This window comes from Silurus aristotelis (assembly GCF_946808225.1).
Source record: "Silurus aristotelis genome assembly, chromosome: 16".
Classification (NCBI taxonomy): Eukaryota; Metazoa; Chordata; class Actinopteri; order Siluriformes; family Siluridae; genus Silurus; species Silurus aristotelis.
The window spans coordinates 5,199,947-5,224,526 of record NC_139589.1 but is presented as its reverse complement, the minus strand read 5'-3'; the positions used below and the strand labels follow the sequence as shown (position 1 = coordinate 5,224,526).

General features: G+C 37.1%; 1 protein-coding gene across 4 annotated transcripts in view; it reads left to right on the top strand.

Annotated features, from left to right (window-relative positions):
- The window catches only part of slc8a4a (solute carrier family 8 member 4a), a 93,069-nt gene extending 70,513 nt beyond the window's left edge, over positions 1 to 22,556 (top strand). For all 4 annotated transcript variants that reach the window (XM_083564524.1, XM_083564521.1, XM_083564523.1 and 1 more), the window contains 5 exons: positions 7,282 to 7,388; positions 9,903 to 10,027; positions 11,152 to 11,251; positions 11,954 to 12,226; positions 15,470 to 22,556. In XM_083564524.1, coding sequence (XP_083420650.1) covers positions 7,282 to 7,388; positions 9,903 to 10,027; positions 11,152 to 11,251; positions 11,954 to 12,226; positions 15,470 to 15,849 — 985 coding nt within the window. In that variant the 3' untranslated portion in view covers positions 15,850 to 22,556. The remainder of the gene's footprint in view (positions 1 to 7,281; positions 7,389 to 9,902; positions 10,028 to 11,151; positions 11,252 to 11,953; positions 12,227 to 15,469) is intronic.
- The last annotated feature ends 2,024 nt before the right edge of the window (positions 22,557 to 24,580 follow it).

The window sequence follows — 24,580 nt, the reverse complement described above, 5'->3', positions numbered from 1 at the left end:
AAAGCAAACCAACAGTCCACATTTACACATAAGAGACTAAGATTAATAATTATAGTGCAGTGCTTAGTGGTTAAGACATTGGTGTTTGGATTCAGTTGTTGTGAGTTAAAATCCAAGACACACCATGAAGCCGCTCTTGTTCCCCTGAGCAATGCTCTTAACCCCAAAGCTGCTCAGTTGTGTGGAAAACGTAAGTCGCTCTGGATAAGGATGTCTGCCAATTGCTATAAATGTAAATGTTTTGCAGTAATTGTCCAGCTGCTTAAAGAAACATATTGCACATGGATATGAGAAAGCAGCTTCGTGGAGGTGATCGTGTTTGTACTCCTTGTGAAAGACAGCAATATAAATACATTTAGAAAATACAATACAATATGAAAACATATGCAGTATGTCCAAGATATATTAATTTTTTTCCCTATTTACAGTGAGGAAAATAAGTATTTGAACACCCTGCTATTTTGCAAGTTCTCCCACTTAGAAATCATGGAGGGGTCTGAAATTGTCATCGTAGGTGCATGTCCACTGTGAGAGACATTATCTAAAAAATAAAATCCAGAAATCACACTATCTGATTTTTAAACTATTTATTTGTATGATACAGCTGCAAATAAGTATTTGAACACCTGTCTATCAGCTAGAATTCTGACCCTCAAAGACCTGTTAGTCTGCCTTTAAAATGTCCACCTCCACTACATTTATTATCCTAAATTAGATGCACCTGTTTGAGGTCGTTAGCTGCATAAAGACACCTGTCCACCCCATACAACCAGTAACATGTAATCCAACTACTAACATGGCCAAGACCAAAGAGCTGTCCAAAGACACTAGAGACAAAATTGTACACCTCCACAAGGCTGGAAAGGGCTACAGGGAAATTGCCAAGCAGCTTGGTGAAAAAAGGTCCACTGTTGGAGCAATCATTAGAAAATGGAAGAAGCTAAACATGACTGTCAATCTCCCTCGGACTGGGGCTCCATGCAAGATCTCACCTTGTGGGGTCTCAATGATCCTAAGGAAGGTGAGAAATCAGCCCAGAACTACACGGGAGGAGCTGGTCAATGACCTGAAAAGAGCTGGGACCACCGTTTCCAAGGTTACTGTTGGTAATACACTAAGACGTCATGGTTTAAAATCATGCATGGCACGGAAGGTTCCCCTGCTTAAACCAGCACATGTCCAGGCACGTCTTAAGTTTGCCAATGACTATTTGGATGATCCAGAGAAGTCATGGGAGAAAGTCAAGTGGTCAGATGAGACCAAAATAGAACTTTCGGGTCATAATTCCACTAAACGTGTTTGGAGGAATAAAGAATGATGAGTACCATCCAAAGAACACCATCCCTACTGTGAAGCATGGGGGTGGTAGCATCATGTTTTGGGGGTGTTTTTCTGCACATGGGACAGGGCGACTGCACTGTATTAAGGAGAGGATGACCGGGGCCATGTATTGCGAGATTTTGGGGAACAACCTCCTTCCCTCAGTTAGAGCATTGAAGATGGGTCGAGGCTGGGTCTTCCAACATGACAATGACCTGAAGCACACAGCCAGGATAACCAAGGAGTGGCTCTGTAAGAAGCATATCAAGGTTCTTGCATTGCCTAGCCAGTCTCCAGACCTAAACCCAATAGAGAATCTTTGGAGGGAGCTCAAACTCCGTGTTTCTCAGCGACAGGCCAGAAACCTGACTGATCTAGAGAAGATCTGTGTGGAGGAGTGGGCCAAAATCAATCCTGCAGTGTGTGCAAACCTGGTGAAAAACTACAGGAAACGTTTGACCTCTGTAATTGCAAACAAACAAATATTAACATTGACTTTCTCAGGTGTTCAAATACTTATTTGCAGCTGTATCATACAAATAAATAGTTTAAAAAATCATACATTGTGATTTCTGGATTTTTTTTTTTTTAGATTATGTCTCGCACAGTGGACATGCACCTACGATGACAATTTCAGACCCCTCCATGATTTCTAAGTGGGAGAACTTGCAAAATAGCAGGGTGTTCAAATACTTATTTTCCTCACTGTATTACATTGCCAACACGGCGATTTCAAAACACTACTCTGCATTTGCACATATCAGTTTATAAACATCTATAAATCCTGCATATATTTTCCTGACTGTAAATTGTGTATAAATCTTTATTTCATTCTAATGTTATATTCTTACAATATATATTATTGTATCTAGAAACATCTGTCACCAAGCAAATCCCTTGTGTGTGGGAGCTCTATTGGCAATAAAACCCATTCTGTTTTTAAAGAAGCCTTTTTTGACTTATTTTTACTTGTGCGAATAGTGTTTCAAATAAATGTGATAAATCAATTTAAAGATTAGTAGTTTAGGATGAAGACATCTTGCAAATGCTATCAATGTAAATGTAAAATAGAATCATATCTATTAGCAATCACGCAAAGACTTTTTGGATTTTACTAGATGTTCAAATTAGTTGAAATACAAACCATAAAATATATATATATAAATAATGAATCTTAACATCAAAAATTTGTTTCTAAAAGTTTATCCCTAGTGCCAGTGGCGAACTTGGTAACTTCCTTTCGGCTTCTCCCACTAGGGGTCGCCACAGTGGATCATCCATATTCGTGGTCCGCATGTTCGATTTGGCACGTGTTTTAACGCTGGATGCCCTTCCTAACGCAACCCTCCTCATTTATCTGGGCTTGGGAATGCCACTAAGAGTGCACTGGCTCGTGCAACCTAAATGGCTGGGTTTGGTGCCCTGATCGGGAATCGAACCCAGCCATTTAGTTTGCACGAGCCAGTGCACTCTTTTTTAGGTTGCATGAGCCAGGCCGCAGTGGTGAGAGCGCCGCATCCTAACCACTAGACCACCAGGGAACCCCCAGTGGCAAACTTAGTAAGCAAAAAAAAAAATGGGATAATATGAAGAAGAAATGTTGTAAGGAACCAGATTTAAAAGGGAACCTCATCCTCATTTCGGTTACCCTGAATGTCCATTTATTATAGTTTTGTCATTGTTGAGGTTCTCACCTATTCATTGATGGACTCTTGAGCAGACTGTTTATAACAATTACATTCCAAATCCATCTTCACGATTGAGATTAAACCTCTAGAGTAACCTCATCAATACGTAGGCTGTTCAATAACATTTCCAAATTACATTGTTAGTGTAATGTACATGACAGGCTTGATCAATAACATTACCTTTCTACTTGTACACTATTTGGCCAGAAGTATGTGGACACCTCTAATATGAATATCCCTTTCCAAAACCATGGCTAATAATATGAACTTATTCCCATGTTACTGCTATTTCAGGCTCTATTACTTTGGGCTTTCCACTAGAACATGGACCATGGCTTTGGGGATTTGTACTCATTCAGTCACAAGAGCATTAGAGGGGACAGGTATTCATGGCGAGTGCAGAGGTCTGGTTCATAGCTGTCGTTTCAGTTCATCTCATGTGTGTTCAGTGGGATTCAGGTCAGGGCTCTGTCTAAGTGCAGGAGACTTGGGGGTAATTTCTTTAACATTAAATTTGGTAAACTATGTCTACATGGTTAGGATCTTTCATGCAATAGGTCAGGATTAGCCAGTTAGTTCCAGTGAAAGAAATATTAAGGAAACAACAATGACATTCTGAACAATTGCATTTGTCAATCTTTGGTTCACATATTGCTCTGAGGGTCGGGTGTCTGCATACTTTTGGCCTAAAAGTGTGCTTTTTGATGCTGCTCAATTTAGCGATGTAATCCAAACTGCATACTTTCATAGAACAACAAAGGATCATCCTCAGATCATGGACTGCACCAAAAGTCATACAAAATCAGAATGTTGTTGTAATTCACCTGAAACAAATCATGTGAAAAGATTAGAGAAAGGTTTTGTCTAAAAACAAATCATTGCACATGACCGTGAAACGTGTGAATTCATGCTTGTTTCTCATTAGATCATGTAGGCTGAAATGAAGTTTGCAGACAGACATGGTCTGTTCTCCTGACCATGCTGATGCAATTGTGCTAATGGACTTTAATAAGGAGACTGTAATTAGTCTGTACCTGCTTTACCTTTCTGGTGTTAATGCACTAGAAAATTACCCAGGGCCAAGCATCAGCTCGGGAAATTCAGCCTAATGTCAATGTTGGGAAAATGTGCTGCATTAACTACTTCCACAGTTGAGCAGAGTCTCGTGGTCATTGCCTCTTTATTTCGCCTCCTTTCTCTCGCTCGGTTGTGTACAGCAGATTGTGTGTAGATCTTCCATCAGATTTTTATTATTGCTACTGAAATGTTTTGGATTCAAGACTATGATTACAAATAAGTCCAATTAAAAGATTAAAAATTAAAGTATTTTGTTCCTCTGGGAGTAACTGCTCGAATCTTTTGCATAAATGTTTCTTCTTCCTGTTTCTTTGTACCATCTTCATCTCTTCTGTATTCCTTTCCATCTTTTTTTCCTACCTTCTTCCTTTCCATTTCCATTTTCTGCTTTATCACATCTTCCATCCTTCCTCCCTTTCTTCTCTCCTTCCTTCCTTTTTTCTTCCTTTTCTCTTTCTCTGCTACTCTAAATTCCTTCCTTCTTTCCTTTCTTTCCTTTCTTTCTTTCCTTTCTTTCTTTCTTTCTTTCTTTCTTTCTTTCTTTCTTTCTTTCTTTCTTTCTTTCTTTCTTCCTTTCTTTCTTTCTTTCTTTCTTTCTTTCTTTCTTTCTTTCTTTCTTTCTTTCTTTCTTTCTTTCTTTCGTCCTTCCTTCCTTTCTTTCTTTCTTTCTTTCTTTCTTTTTCTTTCTTTCTTTCTTTCTTTCTTTCTTTCTTTCTTTCTTTCTTTCTTTCTTTCTTTCTTTCTTTCTTTCTTTCTTTCTTTCTTTCTTTCTTTGCTTTTCCATTTCCTTCCTTTTCTTCCTTCCTTTCCATTTCCTTCCATTTCCTTCCTTCCTTCCTTCCTTCCTTCCTTCCTTCCTTCCTTTATCATTTCCTTCTTCCTTTAATGTTTTCCCCCTTCTATCCTTCTTTCCTTCCATCTTTCCTTCAATCTTTTGTTTGTTTGTTTGTTTATCCCTTTCTTTCTTTTTTAGGCTCATATGTTTACACATACAGTAACTTGCAGCAACAAAGTGGCCATAGTCTATTCATTTACAATAAGATTTGGAATTTCTCTTTGACATGAGCAGCAGCGATCGTTTGGCTAGATGTGAGATTGGATGTGTGCTTTCTGAAATAATAAAGTGACTTGGTACAGACATCACCAATGGGCATGAAGAGAGCACATGATCGGTAATAGAGCTCATATTCTGCGCTGGCAATTTTTTTTTACGCAGACGCTTTCCCGCCAGAATGTTTCATTTTGGCTGCAAGAAAACAAATTTGTTGTCAAACATGGAATGCGAGTTGTGCCACCCACTGATAAAAGTTACTATGGCAACCAGTAGTAGGAAAGCACATCCAGTTGACTTCGTACAGCACCGTGGTGAACGTAGCACTATTCACTTCATCTTTTCCTTCTTTTATTCCATCTTATCCTTCTCTCCAGTTTGTGGCATTTCTGTTTATGGTCTTCAGTGATTGCCCAGGCTTCATCTAGCTATCCTGCTTCCTCCCACTCTCCAAAAACATGCCAGAAGGTGTAAAGGCTGTGCTAAATTGCCCCTAGTTGTAAATGATTGTGTGTGCTGGAGCACCAATCCAGGGTGTATTCCCACCTAATGCTTAATGCTCTCTGGATATATTCTGAATCCACCCTGACTGTTATAAAAGAGTTGTTAAAGATGAAAGAATCAATTAATTATACACCTTTTCTGTGTAAACACGCTTCCTGATGAAGGTGACAGAGAAGGAGAATGAGGACTAAAAAAATTCTTCCCAAGACTGCCAAGAAGATGGATTTGGCTAAATGCCTGGACTTGTAACTATGCTGAAGCTTGTCCAAGAGATGGTTGTACTGTAGAAATTTTTATTTTCCAAAACTATCTTTTGTTGTTTTTGACAGTAATAAAACAATGAGCAAGGCTTGGATATCTTACTACAAAGTTTGTGCAGGATGTATTTAGATGCAGCAGCATTGAATCTTCCCCTTTCAAAACCCAAACTATTTCCAGCATGACAATTGATATATATATATATATATATATATATATATATATATATATATATATATATATATATATATATATATATATATATATATATATATATATATATATATATATATATAAATTATGTGGCTCAGCGCTCCCACTGATTCTGCAGTATGGTGTGTTGAATTACATTGTATATGTAATTAATAGTAATATAATATGCACGTTATTCTGTTTAGTTATGTTCATTCTGTGGCAAAATTGGCTTGCATGAACCTGGTCCGTGTTGAAATAAAAAAGAATAGGGACTACTGCTGTAGGTGACAACAAAGGTGTGATGTTGCAGATAAATTGAAGATAACAGTGGGTCTTTGGGTGATGGAATTTATATAAAATGTGCAAAGCAAATAATGCTGAATACAATGCTCTCATAGAGTGAGTTATATTTCCTGACCTGGGAAAAGACCGAGTCTAGATTCCTGTAGAGCCGGCACTGTTATCTGGGCTTGTCATAGTGTAAGGGTGTAATAGTGTAATATCAGTTCTGGACTTTACCTCCTACCAGGTACACCTGCTGTGGATGAGAGTGACCGTCTGTCAGCTTGTGCACAGGCTAATGTGATTTAGACAGAGTAGTAATGTAACTGCGAAAGAGTTATTGTTATATACAGTTACATGCTATACTTGAGCAGGTTAATAGGTACCACCTGAAAGAACAAATATGCAGCTAGAAAACTTTTAAACTTTTAAAATTGCAGGTTTCTGGACAGTGGAATGAAACAAGAGAACCTAAATAAAATCCACACAAACACTGAGATAGCAGACATTAACCCGAAGCTTCGGATCTAAACATGAACCCAAAAGCTGTGTGTCAGCCATGTTACCTTCTGCATCACCAGGCTGCTAGTTGCAATTTATTTAAACAATAATATAAAACTTCAGCTGGCTGTTTACTATATAGATTCCTTTAAAATACCTAGACATATTTGGCAGCAAATCATATTGAACATCCAATTAACACACCTGAAGAGAAATCAACAGCATGTAGATATTATGTAGGTAATGCAAGTAAAGACATGTGGTGTAAAGATGTCTGATAATCTTCAATAATTCGATCCAACACTAATTTTATCACATAGAAAAAAAAAACCTTCTCTGAACGTGATTTCTCACTACCCCTTTAGTTATTAATAACACCCTCTCTCTCTTTCTCTCTTTTTACAGGAAGATACTTGAGGTGAAGATTATTGATGATGAGGAGTACGAGAAGAACAAGACCTTCACCATTCAACTGGGAGAACCCATTCTGCTGGAAATCGGGCAGAAGCACGGTGAGGAAAAATGCACCAATGCACCAAAAATGCCCAAAATGCACTAGCAGGGCAAAACCCTCCAGTCTGTGATGGTTAGAATAGACAGACAGATACATACGTCTAGAGTTTTGCCAGCTTCATCATCTGATTTTCTGTTTTCAAAAGTCTTATGGAGGGTTTATTTTTGATCTATTTAAATTGTTTTTATTTGTGTGGAATCAGTACATAGAATTATATGAAGAAGAGTCTGGGTATAATTTCTTCTGTTCCACATATGTCAGATGATAAAATGCCCCCACCCCAGATTTTAAGTGTATTGGGGCAATTTAACATTATGAGCACTGAAAAGTAATTTAGTAATACAAACTTTAAAATGAAGTATATTTATTTACACAGTCTTTTCTGTGAAGATATGAAATATGAGAATTTATGGATTGATAAATATTTAGTGCAGGAAAGTCACTGAATAAGAGTCCCAACAATAAGGGTAATCACTGGTCTCAGAACACATGGCCTTGTTGGATCATTATCTCCAGGCCATTGCTCCATATTAATTATACTGCTCTAATTAAATGCTCTTTGCCACTGAATTCACCAAGCTGTTGTAGGATCCTATTAACACGGTTCCTACTGTCATATAAGATTTAATTTGAAAACCTAGATTTATTTCTCTGTTATTACTTGCTATAGCATGTGCAGGGAAATTGGGTTTGAACCTATTTGTTGAAAATAATTTAATTGCGCGGGGGGGGGGGGTGTTTGGTTCTAAAAGTAGAATGTATTTAATGATTTATGGGAATTTTTACAAAGTGATAATTACAGCAGCTATATGCGAACATTTGAGTTATGGAAGATGGGGTGGTAGTGGTAGGGTGGTAATATGTGGGGTAAAAGGAACAAGCATGCCAAAGTTATTAACGTTAACAAAAGTTTTAGTTTAGTTTATCACGAAAACTTAAACTATCAATGGAAAAAACATAAAATAAAAATTAAAAAATAGAAAATGTGAGTTTCCAAAAAAAGAATTATAAAATACAACTGTCCACTGCAATACATTTACATTAATGGCATTTGACAGACACCCTTAGTGACATGTTGATCTTATTCATACAATTGAGCAGCTATGGAGTAAAGAGCTCATGAGTGGCAGGGATTTGTACTCATGACATTCTGAGCCAATGCCTTAACTATTAAGCTACTATCTCCCCAATAGGGATCAAATCTCAATTCCAAAAAAATTGGGACAATGTGCAAAATATATATAAAAACAGAATGCAATGATCATTAATACATTTATTATTCACAATTAAAAAAAACCAAAAAAAAAACCAAGCCAGATAGTCCTTATCCTCTTTAGTCTGGAAGACGTGGTGTCCATGGTTTTTCAAAAAGAAATTCAAATTTCGATTGTTCTGACCACAGAACAGTTTTTTACATCGTGTCAGTACATTTTAAAAGAGCTTTGGCCCAGAGAGGGTGGTGACATTTCTGGATCATGATCACGCATTCATTCTATTTTGCATGATAAAGATTTAACCTGCATTTGTGGATGACATAGCAAACATGTAAAAAAAAAAACCACACTGCATGTGGCATCAGTGATTCACCTCTAAATGTTTCTCTTGTAATGACAGTAGCACGGAGGTTGGGAAAATTATGTGCATGGATGTTTGCCGATAGCCAATAGTTCCAACAATCTATTTGTACCTCTATTATTAACTAAGGGAAATTTGAAAGCCATCATTTATTATCAAATACAGATATGATATGAGTAAATCATATATTTAAAATTACATTTTTAAAATATGTCTCTGCAATTGTTAAGAGAGCCATATTGTTGGGGACAAAGTTTGGGGTCCCCTGGTCTGAAATATCAATAGAATCAATGACTTTTAATAATGTTGCTATGAAAAATATGTAGCTACCATTACTAACAATGTTTCCTGATGTGTTGAGCATCATTGAACTTATTTAATCTTTATTATGAAATCATTAGTTAAGGAGCTTTTGGAGTTTATCGTAAAGTTTTTACCAGAAAAATCCATTTGAGTCAAGACCACAGTACAAATATAAAGTGTTTTGGAAATGCAGACATTATGTAACAGTCTTAGGTCCTGGGCTCCACATAGTGTTTATGGCTTTTCCAATAAAATTAATAATAATGTGACTTGGCAGATCACTGGCTTCTTTGCTCAGTGAACATAAATTAGAATAAATAGGGTTTTTTGGAACACAGTCCTAGAAGCTATCCGGGTCTTATCTGAGCAATGCAGACATGTTTAGGTTATATATTTATATATTTATAAAAAAGATTATTAAAAAGTGTAGACAATGGCAAGGTGTATAATAAGAATGGTGCTTGATTACCATAATCTTCACTCTAATACGTTTTGTGCTTTGACAAGGAATTTATTTAAAATAAATATACAATGAGACAATCCTTCAAGCCTCGCCTTAAAGCTTAGTGTCCGTCCCTTTAAACTAAAATGTACATTGTTTTTAGATCTACAGAACTTGTGCTTTTGCCAACAGGAGATTCCAATGATAACAAGCCAGTAGTAGGGATCGAGGAGGAAGAGGTGGCTAAGATGGGCTGCCCGAGTCTGGGAGAGCACACCAAGCTGGAAGTGGTGATTGAGGAGTCCTATGAATTCAAGGTAACCCCTAAAAATGCTAAATTGTCTATAGGATAATATCAGTATGCATAACCATAGATTTCACCCTTTATATTAATTGTCTTCTATTCATTGTTAAGGCTACACCTAAAGCTACCCCTCAATAAGAAAAATCAACACATTACTTATTAATACACATTAATCATAACTAACACGTGACTTTCAAGAGATTTATCTTGTATTGACTTTTTCAGGCATTTTATCATCATGTTCCATTTTTACATTGGTAAACATGACCCAGAAAGCAGAATTTCTGTCTGCTGAAAGTAGTAACAGTTGAATTTAGCTTTTTATTCATCTTTGCCCAAATACCTCAATGCAGCAGCACTTTAGTCCTTTAGTGTGTCCAGATTAGCTTCCAGAACTTCAACAATCACGTTAACATCATGCAACTGAGCCAAGATTCTGCTGAGGAAATGCTTTGATAGATATATTTCACTTCCTCCCTCTAAGATCAGTGTTTGCATTATCTTTTTAGGGGGGCAAGCACAGAAGGTGCAAAGGCTATAAATGCCTATATTGCTATAAATTATTATTCAACCGTATCTTTTTCTGTCCATGGTTCATGTCCATGGCAGTCCATAAAACCGTGTGGTAAAAAAACATTCTGGCCAAATTTGGGCCACGTGTTGCCAATGCTCAATACCACTAATGGGTTATAAATTGGGGTTCATCTGAAAGTATGTTTATGATGACTTCAAACCATGTGATCAAAATATTAAAGTTTCCAGTGTCTCTGGATTTCCTGGGTCACACTAGATTTGTTTTTGTTTGTTTTTTTTGTCCAAACCTTTTTTTTTCTTGATGCTGGGATTGATTCTCATTTGTCCCCTGGAAAAGCTCATGAGATTTAGGAGAGATGTAAGATAAGGATACAGATTACTCCACAAGATTACACAATGACAACAGCAGATCAGTGGCAGCAGATCAAATTAATAGAATGAGTTTTTTCTGATGTCCTGCAACACTGTCGCAATATGAGTTTGACCATGGTTTCTCTAGGCGTAGAGTAACTAAAAGGTTTATTTCATCTTTTACACTGTGTGTGTGTGTGTGTGTGTGTGTGTGTGTGTGTGTGTGTGTGTGTGTGTATATGTGTGTTTCAGAACACAGTGGATAAGCTGATAAAGAAGACCAACCTTGCATTGGTAGTGGGCAGCAGTAGCTGGCGAGAACAGTTTGTCAGTGCTGTCACTGTCAGTGCAGGTAAGTGTCGCTCACACACACACACACACACACACACACACACACACACACACACACACACACACACACACACACATACACACACACACACACACACACACACACATTTTACTACCCTAGCTAAAGGAAATTTTCCTCAAGGAAAATTGTCCCTATAAGATTTAAGAGCATAATCTTAAGCAAGAACATTTTTTTTTTTCTACCTGTCTCAACACACACACTCACACACACACACAAACACACACACACACACACACACACACACACACACACACACACACACCTTTCTCTCCACCTAGAATTCAATATATCAGTGTTTAATTGCTTTAGGTTTTATTTCGAAAAACATCTGCTTCATTATTTGGTTCACATCTGCTTCATTATTTGGTTGACATCTGCTGACACATCTGATGAGTTTGCAAACACAAACATGCACACATCTTGGAGATTTGTGGAGGATTTGGGGAAGTTTCCTTACTGAAGTTGAATACAGCAAAAAAAAAAAATTATTTACAACCTTTTTTTTATAAATAATAATAGCGTTACATTATGTCTAAGATTACATAATAATAGCTGTGTAATATCATTTGTTCTAATTGAAGTTTTACATCTTTAATGCAGCATGTCTTTCCAACCCTTTATCTTATATCACTTCTCCCGCTGATGGCTATAAAAAAAACGTCTCTGCTGCTGCCCCTCTAGGTGATGATGATGAAGAAGAAAGTGGTGAAGAGCGCTTGCCCTCTTGCTTTGATTACATCATGCACTTCCTGACCGTCTTCTGGAAGGTTCTTTTCGCCTTCGTTCCACCCACAGAGTACTGGAACGGCTGGGCATGCTTCTTTGTGTCCATCCTGCTTATTGGTGTGTTGACCGCCGTCACCGGAGACCTGGCGTCTCACTTCGGCTGCACTATTGGCCTGAAGGACTCAGTCACTGCTGTGGTGTTTGTTGCCCTCGGGACATCGGTACCTGGTGAGTGTGTGTCACTGTGTACATTCTTTTGTGGGACTGAAAAAATAACTTTTTCTATCTCTTTTCTTTCCTCTGTTACTTCCTCAGTCTCTGTCCCCACATCTTCAGAGGACCATGTTAGTTATTGTAATGTTTTTTTAGAGCAGAACTAATCATTGATGCAGTGAAATGAAACAAAATGATCAACCAAGCTGCTTTGTTTTGCTTACATTATTTAACAATTATCCATTATAATGGTATTAGCCCCAACATCCTTTTGCTGCATCCCTGTCTGTTTCTGACAGGAATCTGGTAAGGGAAATACTGAAAACTCAAAAAAAAATTTTACCAAACTTAAACTTCCTTACAAAGAGGGTGAAAATGGATGTGGATTTAACATCACTGCTCATGGACAGGTGAAACAGTCTGCCTAATCAAAAGTGCTGGACGAAGTACACAAACCATGTACTTGAGTAAAAATAGAGATACAGTAGGTAAAATATGACTCCAGTGAAAATAAAAGTGCTCCCTTTAAACTTTCACTTGATTAAAAGAACAAAAGTATTTGCCTTCAGATTGTACTTACGTATCCAAAGTACTTGGATATATTTGATATTATATTGATATTTTATTTATTTTGATAGAAACTGTTACATTCTGTAAAGCTGCTGTGAGACAATGTCTGTTGTGAAAAGCGTTACAGAAATAAACTTGACTTGATATATTCTAACTATATTGTTCCTGTTATAATTTTTGTTAAAAAGTTGCTTAATCAACTCATAATCAAATTTTAAAATCTATTAATAGAATGATATCAATGAGTCAAACACTGATTGATATCTTCATAAACGATCACGATCCCAAACTCGACACAACACCCGTGGCCTTATTTGCATATTTGCATGTTAATAAGGCCACGGGTGTTGTGTCGAGTTACAGTGAGGAGCTTCTTCCATTATTTATTACTATAAATGTTCTGCTTGCTGTTGAACTGATGCTCAACTGTATGTTGGTGATAATTAGATACTACCAAGGGACAATCAAACTAAACCCTATGATGATATGAATCGAATTGAGTTGAAGATCTTGAGTGGCTTGCTAAAGAGCTCTCACTTCAAATCTATTAAACACATTTTAAAATGAATTAGTTTTGCTGACTGCACCCCAGGCCTTCTCATCTCACCTACATTGTTACCTGTTTTTACTAACACCCTTGAACCTGAATTAATCTTGGCAAATCTCCAAAAGTACACGAAAAAATCTAGTGGAACATCTTCCCAGAAGTGTGGAGCTTATTATAACAATAAATGGGAACTATATGTGAAATGGGATGGTCAGGTGTCTACAATATTTTGTCTGTATAGTGTATGTTGAGACCGATGAGAGAATTTTTATTCGAAAGCAGGAGAAAAAATAAACAGGTTCAAGGAGGAAAATGTCAACATTTGCTTGTTCCTTCAGAAAAACCTGTATGTGGGATTTTTTGTATAAATGTGTGATGACAACTGACAACTGACCTTTCCTGTCATATGTGGTTCTTCTCCAAACTATTACAATAAAGCTGGAGGAACACAGTTGTACAGGACGTCTTTAGATGCGCTATAATAAAATTTTGCGTTCACTTGAACTTGGAAACCTGAACCTGTTCCAGCATGGCAATGCCACTGTACACAAAGTGATCTAAATACATCAGTACCTGCCTTTCGTAATACTCTCGTGGCTGATAAACACAAAATTTCCACAAACACAATCCAAATGTTGTGACACATCTTCCCAGAAGAGTGGAGGGAATTATAAGAGCAAATTAGGACTAAATGTGGAATGCGATCCTCAAAAATTACCAGGTGTCCGCAAACTTTTGGCATTATAGTGTATGTATTTTTTTTAAATACATGTAATGAACAAAAATTTCAGTCCAGTGCCATCTACTTAATATTAATGATGATGGCTTTCCACAAGTACTGGTTTTGGTATTGAAACTTGTGTTGAAAGCCCTTGGTATCAGATTAAAACATAAATAAGTGGTATTTCTCATTTCTAGTATTTAGATATAAGCTGCTTTGTTCTGTTTTTACATTGTAAAAAAAAAAAGATATTATTTGAGTCTGTTAGCAATTAGATTTCCTGTCAGCTGCAATGTAGCCACATGTTTTGCCAGCTAGCGAGCTATATATGACGGCTTCGCAACAAACTTTATTTTGTTTTTTGTCAGTTGCTCTTTCCTAGAGCCATATCATGGATCTGTGTTTGTTTCACATGGCATGGAGACATAAGTTTTAAGTGCTGTCAGCAAACTTCAACTAACCATAGACAACGAAGAAGTTTTAAAGTGCCTCTCAAACTATCTGCCATTCTTCCATGATGTCTTCAGTTTTTTTTTTTTGTTCTGAGATTGGATAAAATCAAATGCTTGGATGTATTATTCATGGATTTCTCCAGAGTCTGATATTCTCATCTCTTTTCAAAGTGTTTTTTGTCAGTGGGATTTTTCTTATCACCAGTCAATACAGTGACATGCACACTGGAAGCAATGCTTGTCCATACTGCATACTGAGAGAGATTTCATTTTAATAGCAAAAAGAGTTTTATAGAAAGAGTTAGATATAATGAATAACATTAACATTTCAGCGGACTCTTGGCAGTCAGATTTTATTGACAAATACATCATTTTGTGAAATTCTTTTAATGCTCTGTAACACTGCAGGCATGATGCCAGTGTTGAAAATATGATCTGAAGGATGTTGATATTCATCTGTCAGAATGTCCACCTGGAATACTTTAGGATTTCTTTAGTCTATATTGTCTTTGTATATTGCAGATAAACTGATTCTAATTTGTAATTGGTTTAAACAGGATATAGGTCACAACAAGGTCAAATATCTTAGATTCTTGTTTAATAACTTTTTTTTCTGTACAAAGTATATTTAATTATTATATTAAAAATATTATTTCCAGCCTACAAATTTGTAATCTTATTGGCATGGGAAGGGCATCACAATTGATGATGTCAAATTTTATTGTTTACCTTTATTTTTAATTATTTGTGTATAAATGCTTCATTTAAATATGAAAATTTAAATCGCATGTACATCATTAGAATTTCAATATAATTGTAATATTAAAATTTTAAACAAAGGATCAATTATAAAGAGTTAAGTTAATCAAGTTTTCTGAAACAGATTCGATGGTCAGCTGACCACACCAGTCATGCTCATGCTTTTTGGGAAACCATTTCACAAACAAAATTTTCTTTGTGCTTCTCAGACACCTTTGCCAGCAAAGTGGCTGCCATCCAGGACCAGTACGCCGACGCATCCATCGGCAATGTGACGGGCAGCAATGCCGTGAACGTCTTCCTGGGCATCGGTGTGGCGTGGACCATTGCCGCTGTCTATTGGCAAAGCAAAGGCCAGCAGTTCCATGTGCCACCCGGCTCGCTGGCCTTCTCTGTGACGCTCTTCACCATACTGGCGCTGTTCTGCGTGCTCACACTGCTTTACCGCCGTCGGGCCTCCGTCTCTGGAGGAGAACTCGGGGGGCCGCGGACCGCCAAGCTCCTCACCGTTCTGTTCTTCGTCACCCTGTGGCTCATCTACATCTTGCTGGCTTCGCTGGAGACCTACTGCCAGGTGCCTGGCTTCTAAGAGTCACAGAGATGAAAATGGGAGGAAAAAAGCGAAAGAGAAGAAGAATAAAAAAGAGAGAGAGAGAGACCAAGAAAGAGATTTCCTTCCTGTGCAACCACATAATTATTCTCCCTACTGTTGTGACATACTGTATCTATAAAGTGTTCAAATTGATGTTTACATTTGTTATTGCACATAATTAGTGTTGTTGGAATGGGACCAGTTCCTTCTTGCTCCCACTGAGGTGGATTCTCGGTGCTTGTGCAGGGTCTTGAGATTTTTTTTGATAGCTGGAGGGAACTCAGAGACATCGCGTGCTTCACAGTTTACTACTTGCGGTGTTCCAGCACCTTCTACTCTTCACTACATAGGATTCGAAGCAATCTCATGTCCAGCTTATCCAATATTGGGTCTGTCTTGATTTCCATTTTACTCTTTATGCCATTCATTTTACACCTTCCACCACATCCTGCTTCCGGGCTACAGACCCGGGGGTGGAGAAGTGCTTAATAGCTTCCGAGTCTATTTAGAACATTTCAGACTTCCCAGCCTCCTCTTTGGCCTGCCCTGCAGATTCTCACAGACCCACATGCACAAACCAGCATCTTCTGCTTCCAACCCTTCCACCTACTCTCTATTTATACTGTTTTAAGTGCCCGTCTTGTGCAAGTGTTGGGAAATTTTTATCATTATTATTATTATTATTATTATTATTATTATTATTATTATTATTATTATTATTATTATTATTATTATTATTATTATTATTATTATTTATTCCTAAAATGAAACTAAACCTATGGAATGTGTTTACCAGTTTTGCTGAAAAGAAGGGGTCACCAAAAAGACCCAGCACAAGAGAGCAAAATATGCTGTATTATGTAGAGATATAACTATCATAGATGTATATTCACCAGATAATAACTGCTATTTATTATCCTTGCCTGTATATTATGTGTTCAGGTGTGTGTGTGTGTGTGTGGGTGGGTGTGTGGTTGGGTGTGTGTGAGAAAGAAAGAGAAAGAGATGGTATTTTAGACAAGCATTGTGGCACCAGTGTGTTTAGTACCAGCATGCCAAGCATGGTCACTGGTGTGTTTGCTCTCTGATCCAACTAAAGAAACATGCAAACACATGCACATGACAGTGAAGCTGTTTTTCTGCCAGAATTCATACCTAAAACATTCTTAGATCGTAATTTTATGAACCGTAACCCAGTTTTGCCAGACTTCATATAACAACCATTAAGACTGGCAGTTTAATGTGAATGGGCAGGGCTAGGTGGACGGATAAGGGACAGGAATAAAAGTAAAATGTTTTAGGGTTTGTCAAAATTCTATACATAATCTGTCATCTTTTGGGTTGACCAAAATTCCAAAATAATTTTTTAATTATTTTAACATTCATTCGATTATGGCACTATTCACACACGATTGCATGGAATGTGCCATTGCAAACATGAACAAAAACAATTTGGAATTTTTAACAAACACAGTTCTGATATAGTGTTCACCTACATTAGATGGACAAATGTTTGTAGAGACCTGACCAGCAGATTGGTATGTGCCTTTTGAACATAATATTCCAGACTTAGTCCCTATTTGCTGTTATAAAAAGCTCCACTATTCTGGGAAGATGTTCCACTAGATTTTAGTGTGTTTGTAGAGCTTTCTGCACATCCAGCTACAAATAAATTCAGTTACTAATGTAGGTGAGGTGAGGAGGCATGGGGTGCAGTCAACATTCAAGTTCATCCCAAAGGTGTTCAGAGGTCAGAGCTCTGTAGCAGGCCACTCAAGATCTTCCACACACATCCAATCCATTTAAAGTAAATCTTCATAGATCTTCGAAAGCATTGTCATGTTGGAACAGGTTTTGGTCTTCTAGTTCAAGTGAAGGGAAAATTCAATGCTACCCAAATACGTCCTATAGAATTGTGTGCCTCCAACTTGGTGGTAACAGTTTGGAGAAGAAGCACTCATGGATAGAAGTTAGGTGTCCCAATACTTTTGTCAATTTAGTGGACGATTCATTTACACAGCAAACTCCTTAGCGAAAATCTCTTTAACTTCCTATGACACCCCCCCCCCCCACCCCCAATAAAATGACTGAGAAATGTTAAAGTGCAAGAGCTGAGTCTGTTTTAAGAAAGAAGACCCTACTCTGCTCTGGTCTATCTGAAAGGTGAATAGCTTCCGTGTTGGTTGCTACTTGTATTAAATATAGCAAGCATCATTATGAATTTGGAATATGGTTGCTGGATTCTTTGAATCTTCGCAGCATGGAGTTGGAATCTTCACCCCATTAATCCAGCCCTGTTTGTGATTAACAAAGCTCTGGTTCTTCCAGATTGCATCACCGCCTTTTCGTTTTGATGTATGCGCCTGCTTAATGTATTTTGGATTGGATTTCAAATCGTTGTTTTTTTTCGATGCTCTAATCAGTGTCTTCCATCTGTTTCTTAAGTAATGAGACTTGGTACGGTTCCAGTACCCTAGGAGCCTTCTTCTCTGCCTCAGGTGCAGTCTCTGTTGTTGTTTTTTCTTCTTTCTCACCCCAGGATGCGTAGTTCCTGTGACTCATCTCGGCTCAATGATGAGTTTTCAGAATTACAATCGTATGATGTAATTGCTAATTGCATACTAATGTAATTGAGGATTTTTGCACCGCATAACGCTCATTGCTTAAGCTGGGATGTTTTGCTAATTTTGGCTAGTCACTAGACTAGTTCTTTATGTTTTCAGGCACAATAGAGCAGGTTATTTTTTTCATCTACTTCAGGCTGATTAAAAGGGTTGAAAGAAACCAAGTGTTAAACCTTTAGCTTCATCATTTCAGAGATGCAAGACAGACTGAACTAGAGTGAGGATGAAAGCAAGAGAGAGAGAGAGAGAGAGAGAGAGAGAGAGAGAGAGAGAGAGAATTCTAGAAAGTGCTTATCTTTTCAATTTTTTAAAACCCAGATCATCTGTGCAAGCTCCAAAACCCAGAATGCTTAAACTTTGTTTGACATTTTTAGCACAACATGCATTTGTAATTCCTGACTTTTTACATGATACCGAGCAAAAAATACAAAAAAATGGAAATGCATCAGGAATTAAAATGTTTTAATGCTTCTTGTTGCTGGGCAACATTTCACAGCATCATTAGGCACGATTACATGAAGCACTCCAAATGAAAATGCGCCATATAAACACCTCAATCGGAATAAAAAAGCCCAAACCGAATGAAATTTTGTAATCGGTGGGATAATACTTTCTCTAAAACCAACAAAATAAAAATTCTGCCATGTAAACTCTTTAAACCGATTTCTTGTAGAAGATGTAGAGCACACAAACTTTATACTCTGCTCTTGTGAACACCGAATTGATTTGCCACAACACGCACAACTTCTGAGTTTGTATAAAACATCGACGACACGCATAATTAGGGAATTGGATTTCTGACGGTCTCTTCTTCTCGGGCCATAAATCCTTCTAGCAGTCCACACAAATGTGAATGACCGCCGTTAAATGCGAAAGTATAGTTTCGATTCCAGGTCACTAAATTGCATCAATACATCCTGCTCCCACCAGTCCATCCTACGGACTATCTACACGCTTCTGCTTTTCAGAGGATAGAGGGGTGGTATTGAGATGCTCCTTAGAGATGGCAAGACACCAAAAAGCTCAGCTTCCTGTGTCTGTCTTTTCCTCATACCTTCCAGCAGAGCCCACAAATGCATGCTGTTGTTTTGATTAAGAGCAAGACAGGACATTGGTTAATTGCACATGTCACAAAGTTTTTGATTGAGAGCTTTAGCACATGTAAACACCATATCGGATTAGCGAACGTCTCATGTAAACAATTCACCCAGTCTTTCAATCGGAATGATTTTAATCGGAATGGCAAAAATCGTACATGTAAACGTAGCTATTGTCTTTCAGTCATGTTGTTTGATGTCAGCATGCTAAAGCGCTAATCCGGATCGCTGGGATTTATCTTTATTTTCAAGTGTCTGTGTCTTGTCACAAAGGGGTTCATTAAATGTACGTTTTTAAAATTTTTAATAAATAGAAGTGAAAAAATAATTAGTGAAATTTGAGTTTGAAAGAGGCAGTTTGTCATTTTAGAGCCACAAAAAGAAAAGTAGTTGGAGTTACTAGCCTTTTCCTTTCCCTCAACTACTGGGAGTTTTGATATAAATATAAAAAAAAAAAAAAAAAAAAAAAAAAAAAACGCATAAAGTCTAAAATGTAAAATGGAAAGCTTTTAATGGTCTTAACAACAAATGATTGGTCAGGAGATTAACCAGGATAAAGTGTAAACTGTATTTTTCTCTGTTTGCTGGAGCAAAAGTAAAAGAACAAACAGTGATACAACAGAGTCTCAGGAGTGCATTTGTTAAATTCCTGCTCATTTCCTGATCAATGATTTTGTTGTTTAGTCCAATAAAATTTAATGTATGCCTTTTAAGGCGTGGCCCATTTCTTTTGCCCAGGCATTTCTGTATATTATGATTGCTTTGACATGACGTAAAGATCATACATTCATCAAAGCAAAATAATGAATGGCACAGGGGTGAAATTTTGAGCACTGACTGTTCAGAAACAGAAATGATGCTTTCTTTGTGTTTTGTTTTGTTTTTTCTGCTCCATACTTCCACTGAAAAATAACCATAAATTGCCATTTATTGTGGTGTATACACTATATAGACAAAAATATTGGGACACTTTTCGAACCATATGTGATCAAACTCTTACCACAAAGTAGGTGGTATACAATAATTTTTATTTTAAGAACAATCTACTGAATCTACCTTTCTTTTGGCGGGGGGGCGAAAACATGGTTCTTCTATTGCTTTCTTTTTGCTTACTGCAAACCTTTTGGTGCTTAATGGCACCTTAATGTTTAATTGTGTACACTGTTATGGACAAATGTTTGTGGATACCTGAGCATAAGTTTGTTTTGTGCTTTTTGAACATCCCATAACACTTTTAGTCCACATTTGCTCTTATAATAACTTCCACTCCTCTGGGAAGATGTTCCACTAGATTTTATAGTGTGCTTTTGGAGATTTGTGCTCATTCAGCCACAAGGGTGTTAGGTAAAGTCGGGTACTGATGTAGGTGAGGTGAGGAGGCCTACAATAGGGTTGAGGTCAGAGCTCTATCGCAGGCCACTCAAGATCTTCCTCTCCAACCCAGGTAAAGCAGATTTTCATGAAGCTCGCTTTGTGCACAGGGACATTGTCGTGCTGGATCTGCAAGTACAGATTTATGCCACATCCAATGTCAACATTATATACACTTGTTTATAGTAACAGCATGGGCAAGAACCAAATATGGCTGGAAAAGTCATATAAACTTTTTATTTGTATTTTTTTAACTATAATACTTTTGTCCGTAAATTGAAAATGCGGGAAAAAAAAAAAAAAGGTTTCTAGAATAGAATTCATCCTTCAACACATGGAAGTGGTAGATCAATGGGTAAAACTTTGGGCTTCTGATTGTTTGCGTCCCAGCAACACCAACCTGACACCTTCAGGCCCTTGAGCATTGCCCTTACCCCCAAACTTCTTAGATGTGTAAATAAGAACATTGTAAGCCACTATGGAAAAGGGTGATAAAGGATATCTCTGCTTTCATTTCTTCAAATGTAAAACAGTTGTCTCGGTCAGGCTACCTCATCAAACATTTGTTGGTGACGCAGTTCAGTAGGAGTCTATTCCTAGAGTCTATCTTTTCTTCCTTCAGGATGTGAAACGAGTTTCATCTAATTAGATATAACAGCAGGTAGATCAGTAAAAAGTAGTCTAAGCGGATATGCCGTCTCTGACCACTGGTGTATGAAGAGGGGTTGAGAACACTCGGAATAGATACACTGCATCAAGACTGGTATTACAATGATGAAAAAGAACATCGGACATATTCTGATCTTCCGTTCTGCTTCGTCTTTCAGCCTAAAGCCATCTTTTGTATTGAGCTCCCCGACTAAGCACAAAGCAATGCACATTATTTTGCGCAAAAAAGCATGTTTCCAGGCCTCACATGCCACACAGGTTCACAATAGTCGTACTCATCACAGGCATACGAATCCTTCGAGTATAAGGAGGACAGGTGTTGTGCTTTCCTTGCATGCTTGTTTCATCGCCGTGCGTCGGTTCGCTAACGTGCTGTGCGTATTTCAGTCTGTCACACGTGCCGTCGTGATCCTCGAATCTAAAGCATGTCTGTATGTGCGTAAGTGCTTGTTTCGTCGACTTCGGCTTCGTTTCTTTAAGCACAAAACTGAAATATTTACAAATAAACAAGTGATAATTACGTGTTGGGGTTTTTTAGGTATTACTATTTGATAAAATTACTGCTTTAAATGACCTTTTTCGGTTTTTTTTGTTTTGTTTTTTTTCGGGTTTTTTAATGCCAAGTGTTCTTCATTCCAGTATATAACTCTGTTGATTAATTGGTCCTACACAGGAGACAAACATATTTATTTATAAATATAATTACAGGCATTGCTCTTATAAAACAGTATATGTCAAATTTGTATGTGTGTGTGTGTGTGTGTGTGTGTGTGTGTGTGTGTGTGTGTGTGTGTGCGTGTGTGTGTATGTGTGCGCAAGGATGGTGTGAATTTCCGTCAACTTACTGAAGTTGTCCTGTGAAGGTGAATGAAAAATTAGTCTTTTGTTTGTAGTGCACAATGACTGGTTTCTTATTTATGGAAATAAATTGTATATTATACAGCCTTCAAATTCTCCTTATTGTCTTTGAAAGCATAACTCTATCATATCTTGTCACTAAAGACTGAAACCAAGTAACAATTATTCCATAGTTGCTTGAGATGATTAACGGTAAAGATGTAACGAGCGAAAAAAATACAGTCACAACATTTGAACAATATTGAACGCTATATACAATCCTTGCTTACAAAAGTCCAGATAAGCAACTAACATGACATCATAGCAACACCCATTATCTTTTTATGTATGACTGCTAATTATTAATAGATTACTCCAATCAACAATTCAATTCAAACCAGGGTTGTAAAGAGTACCTGAAAATCATACTTGAATAAAAGTATATATTTCTGCAAAACTGACTCAATTACAAGTAAAAAGTCACCAATTCCAATATGACCTGAGCTAAAGATTTACCTGATTTCAACAGTATTTGAGTATTTGACTCATATTGAACATAGGTTCAAAGATGCACTCGTCCTCAACACCAAGACACATGTTAGTAATAAGCCAAAAACTGTTGATTTGTAAAGTTTTATTTCCTAAAATGAAAATCAAATTGTACAACTCAACACTGCATTAACCATCAACACAACAGCTTCTTCAACCTGCCAAAATAAAACAAAGATCAAAGTAGTAAAGCAATCATTTCAAAAAGGGTGTCTTATTATAACAAATACAATTACAGTATCATGTCACAAAGTAGAAGAACAATTAGTATTTAATGGACAAATAAAATGAAAGTAAATTATTATAGATAAAGTAAAACCAATTATTCAGAGCTGACTGCAATTTGATGCCCCTCTCAGTCTCAGGGAGCGGCAATAATATTATTCATCAGAACAAAAGCTGGAAGTTTTTGAAATTTATTCGAGCTCTTTTTGAACTGAAAATGCGGCCAGTTGCTTATAAGTACAAGTTGCTTATATCTTTGATACTCGGAAAAACTAGAAAGTAGCCAAAAAATTATTTAAGTACCATAACGAAGTACATTTACTCAAATATTTAACACTACTAATTTAGCCCTTTTAACAATGGACATGGCCAAAGCAGCTTTAAAAAATTTAAACAGATTGTGAAAATGTTCTAGCTCTATAAATTAATCCGTATACATGTATCCCTGATAAATTTGGCCAGTGGCGATGATTGTGAGGAAAAAACTCCCTGAGGTGGTACCAGGAACAAACCTTAAAAGGAACCCATCCTCATCTGGGTGACACCGAATGTCCTTTAATTATAGTTCCATTATTGTTGAGCTTAACATCTGTTTACTGATTATCACTTGAGTGCATATTACAGACCAAATTCATCTTGAGTTTAACCCTTTACAGTAACCTCATGGATCTTTAGGCGGTTCATGTGGAACCATCCTGAGCTGCAGAAAAATATTTCTTGTTGAAGAGAACTCCAGAATAGATCAGGGAGCATAAAAGAACATTTCCATAGAGTAAGTTTTGGTTTTTTTATTGGGTCTATAAACCCTAGAACAGATGATACACAATCTGTGTGAGTTTGAAATGAGGAAATTGAACAAATATTACATTCTGTTTATTTTATTATGGTCCATTTTTCAACAAACCATTATGTCAATTCAGAGAGATCAGCTCAGAGAAGGTAGATGAAATGAACTCTTGAATGAAAATGTGTAAAATCTCTTTCATTACTAAGCCTGTAACTAGTAACTCTTCCATTACTTGTAATATAGTACTACTTCCATAATAACTGCTGGATTGTTGACATAAATGCATGCACATTGTACTGTATAACATATACAGTAGGTTTACTGGTCAGCACTGTTTGCAATAGGCTGCAAACTATGCACTTTATTTGGTGAGGACTTTAACAGCACACAACGCTGAGCTGTGTTCTGTATGGAGCTTTATGTTGTGTGATGTAGTTCTATGTTGTTTTATATAGCACCAGGGTTCTGGAGAAACATTGTCTCATTTCACTGTGTACTGCTTCAGCTGCTGTATATGTATATAAATATATAGATGGTTAAAATGACAATAAAAGCTTCTTGACTGGTTT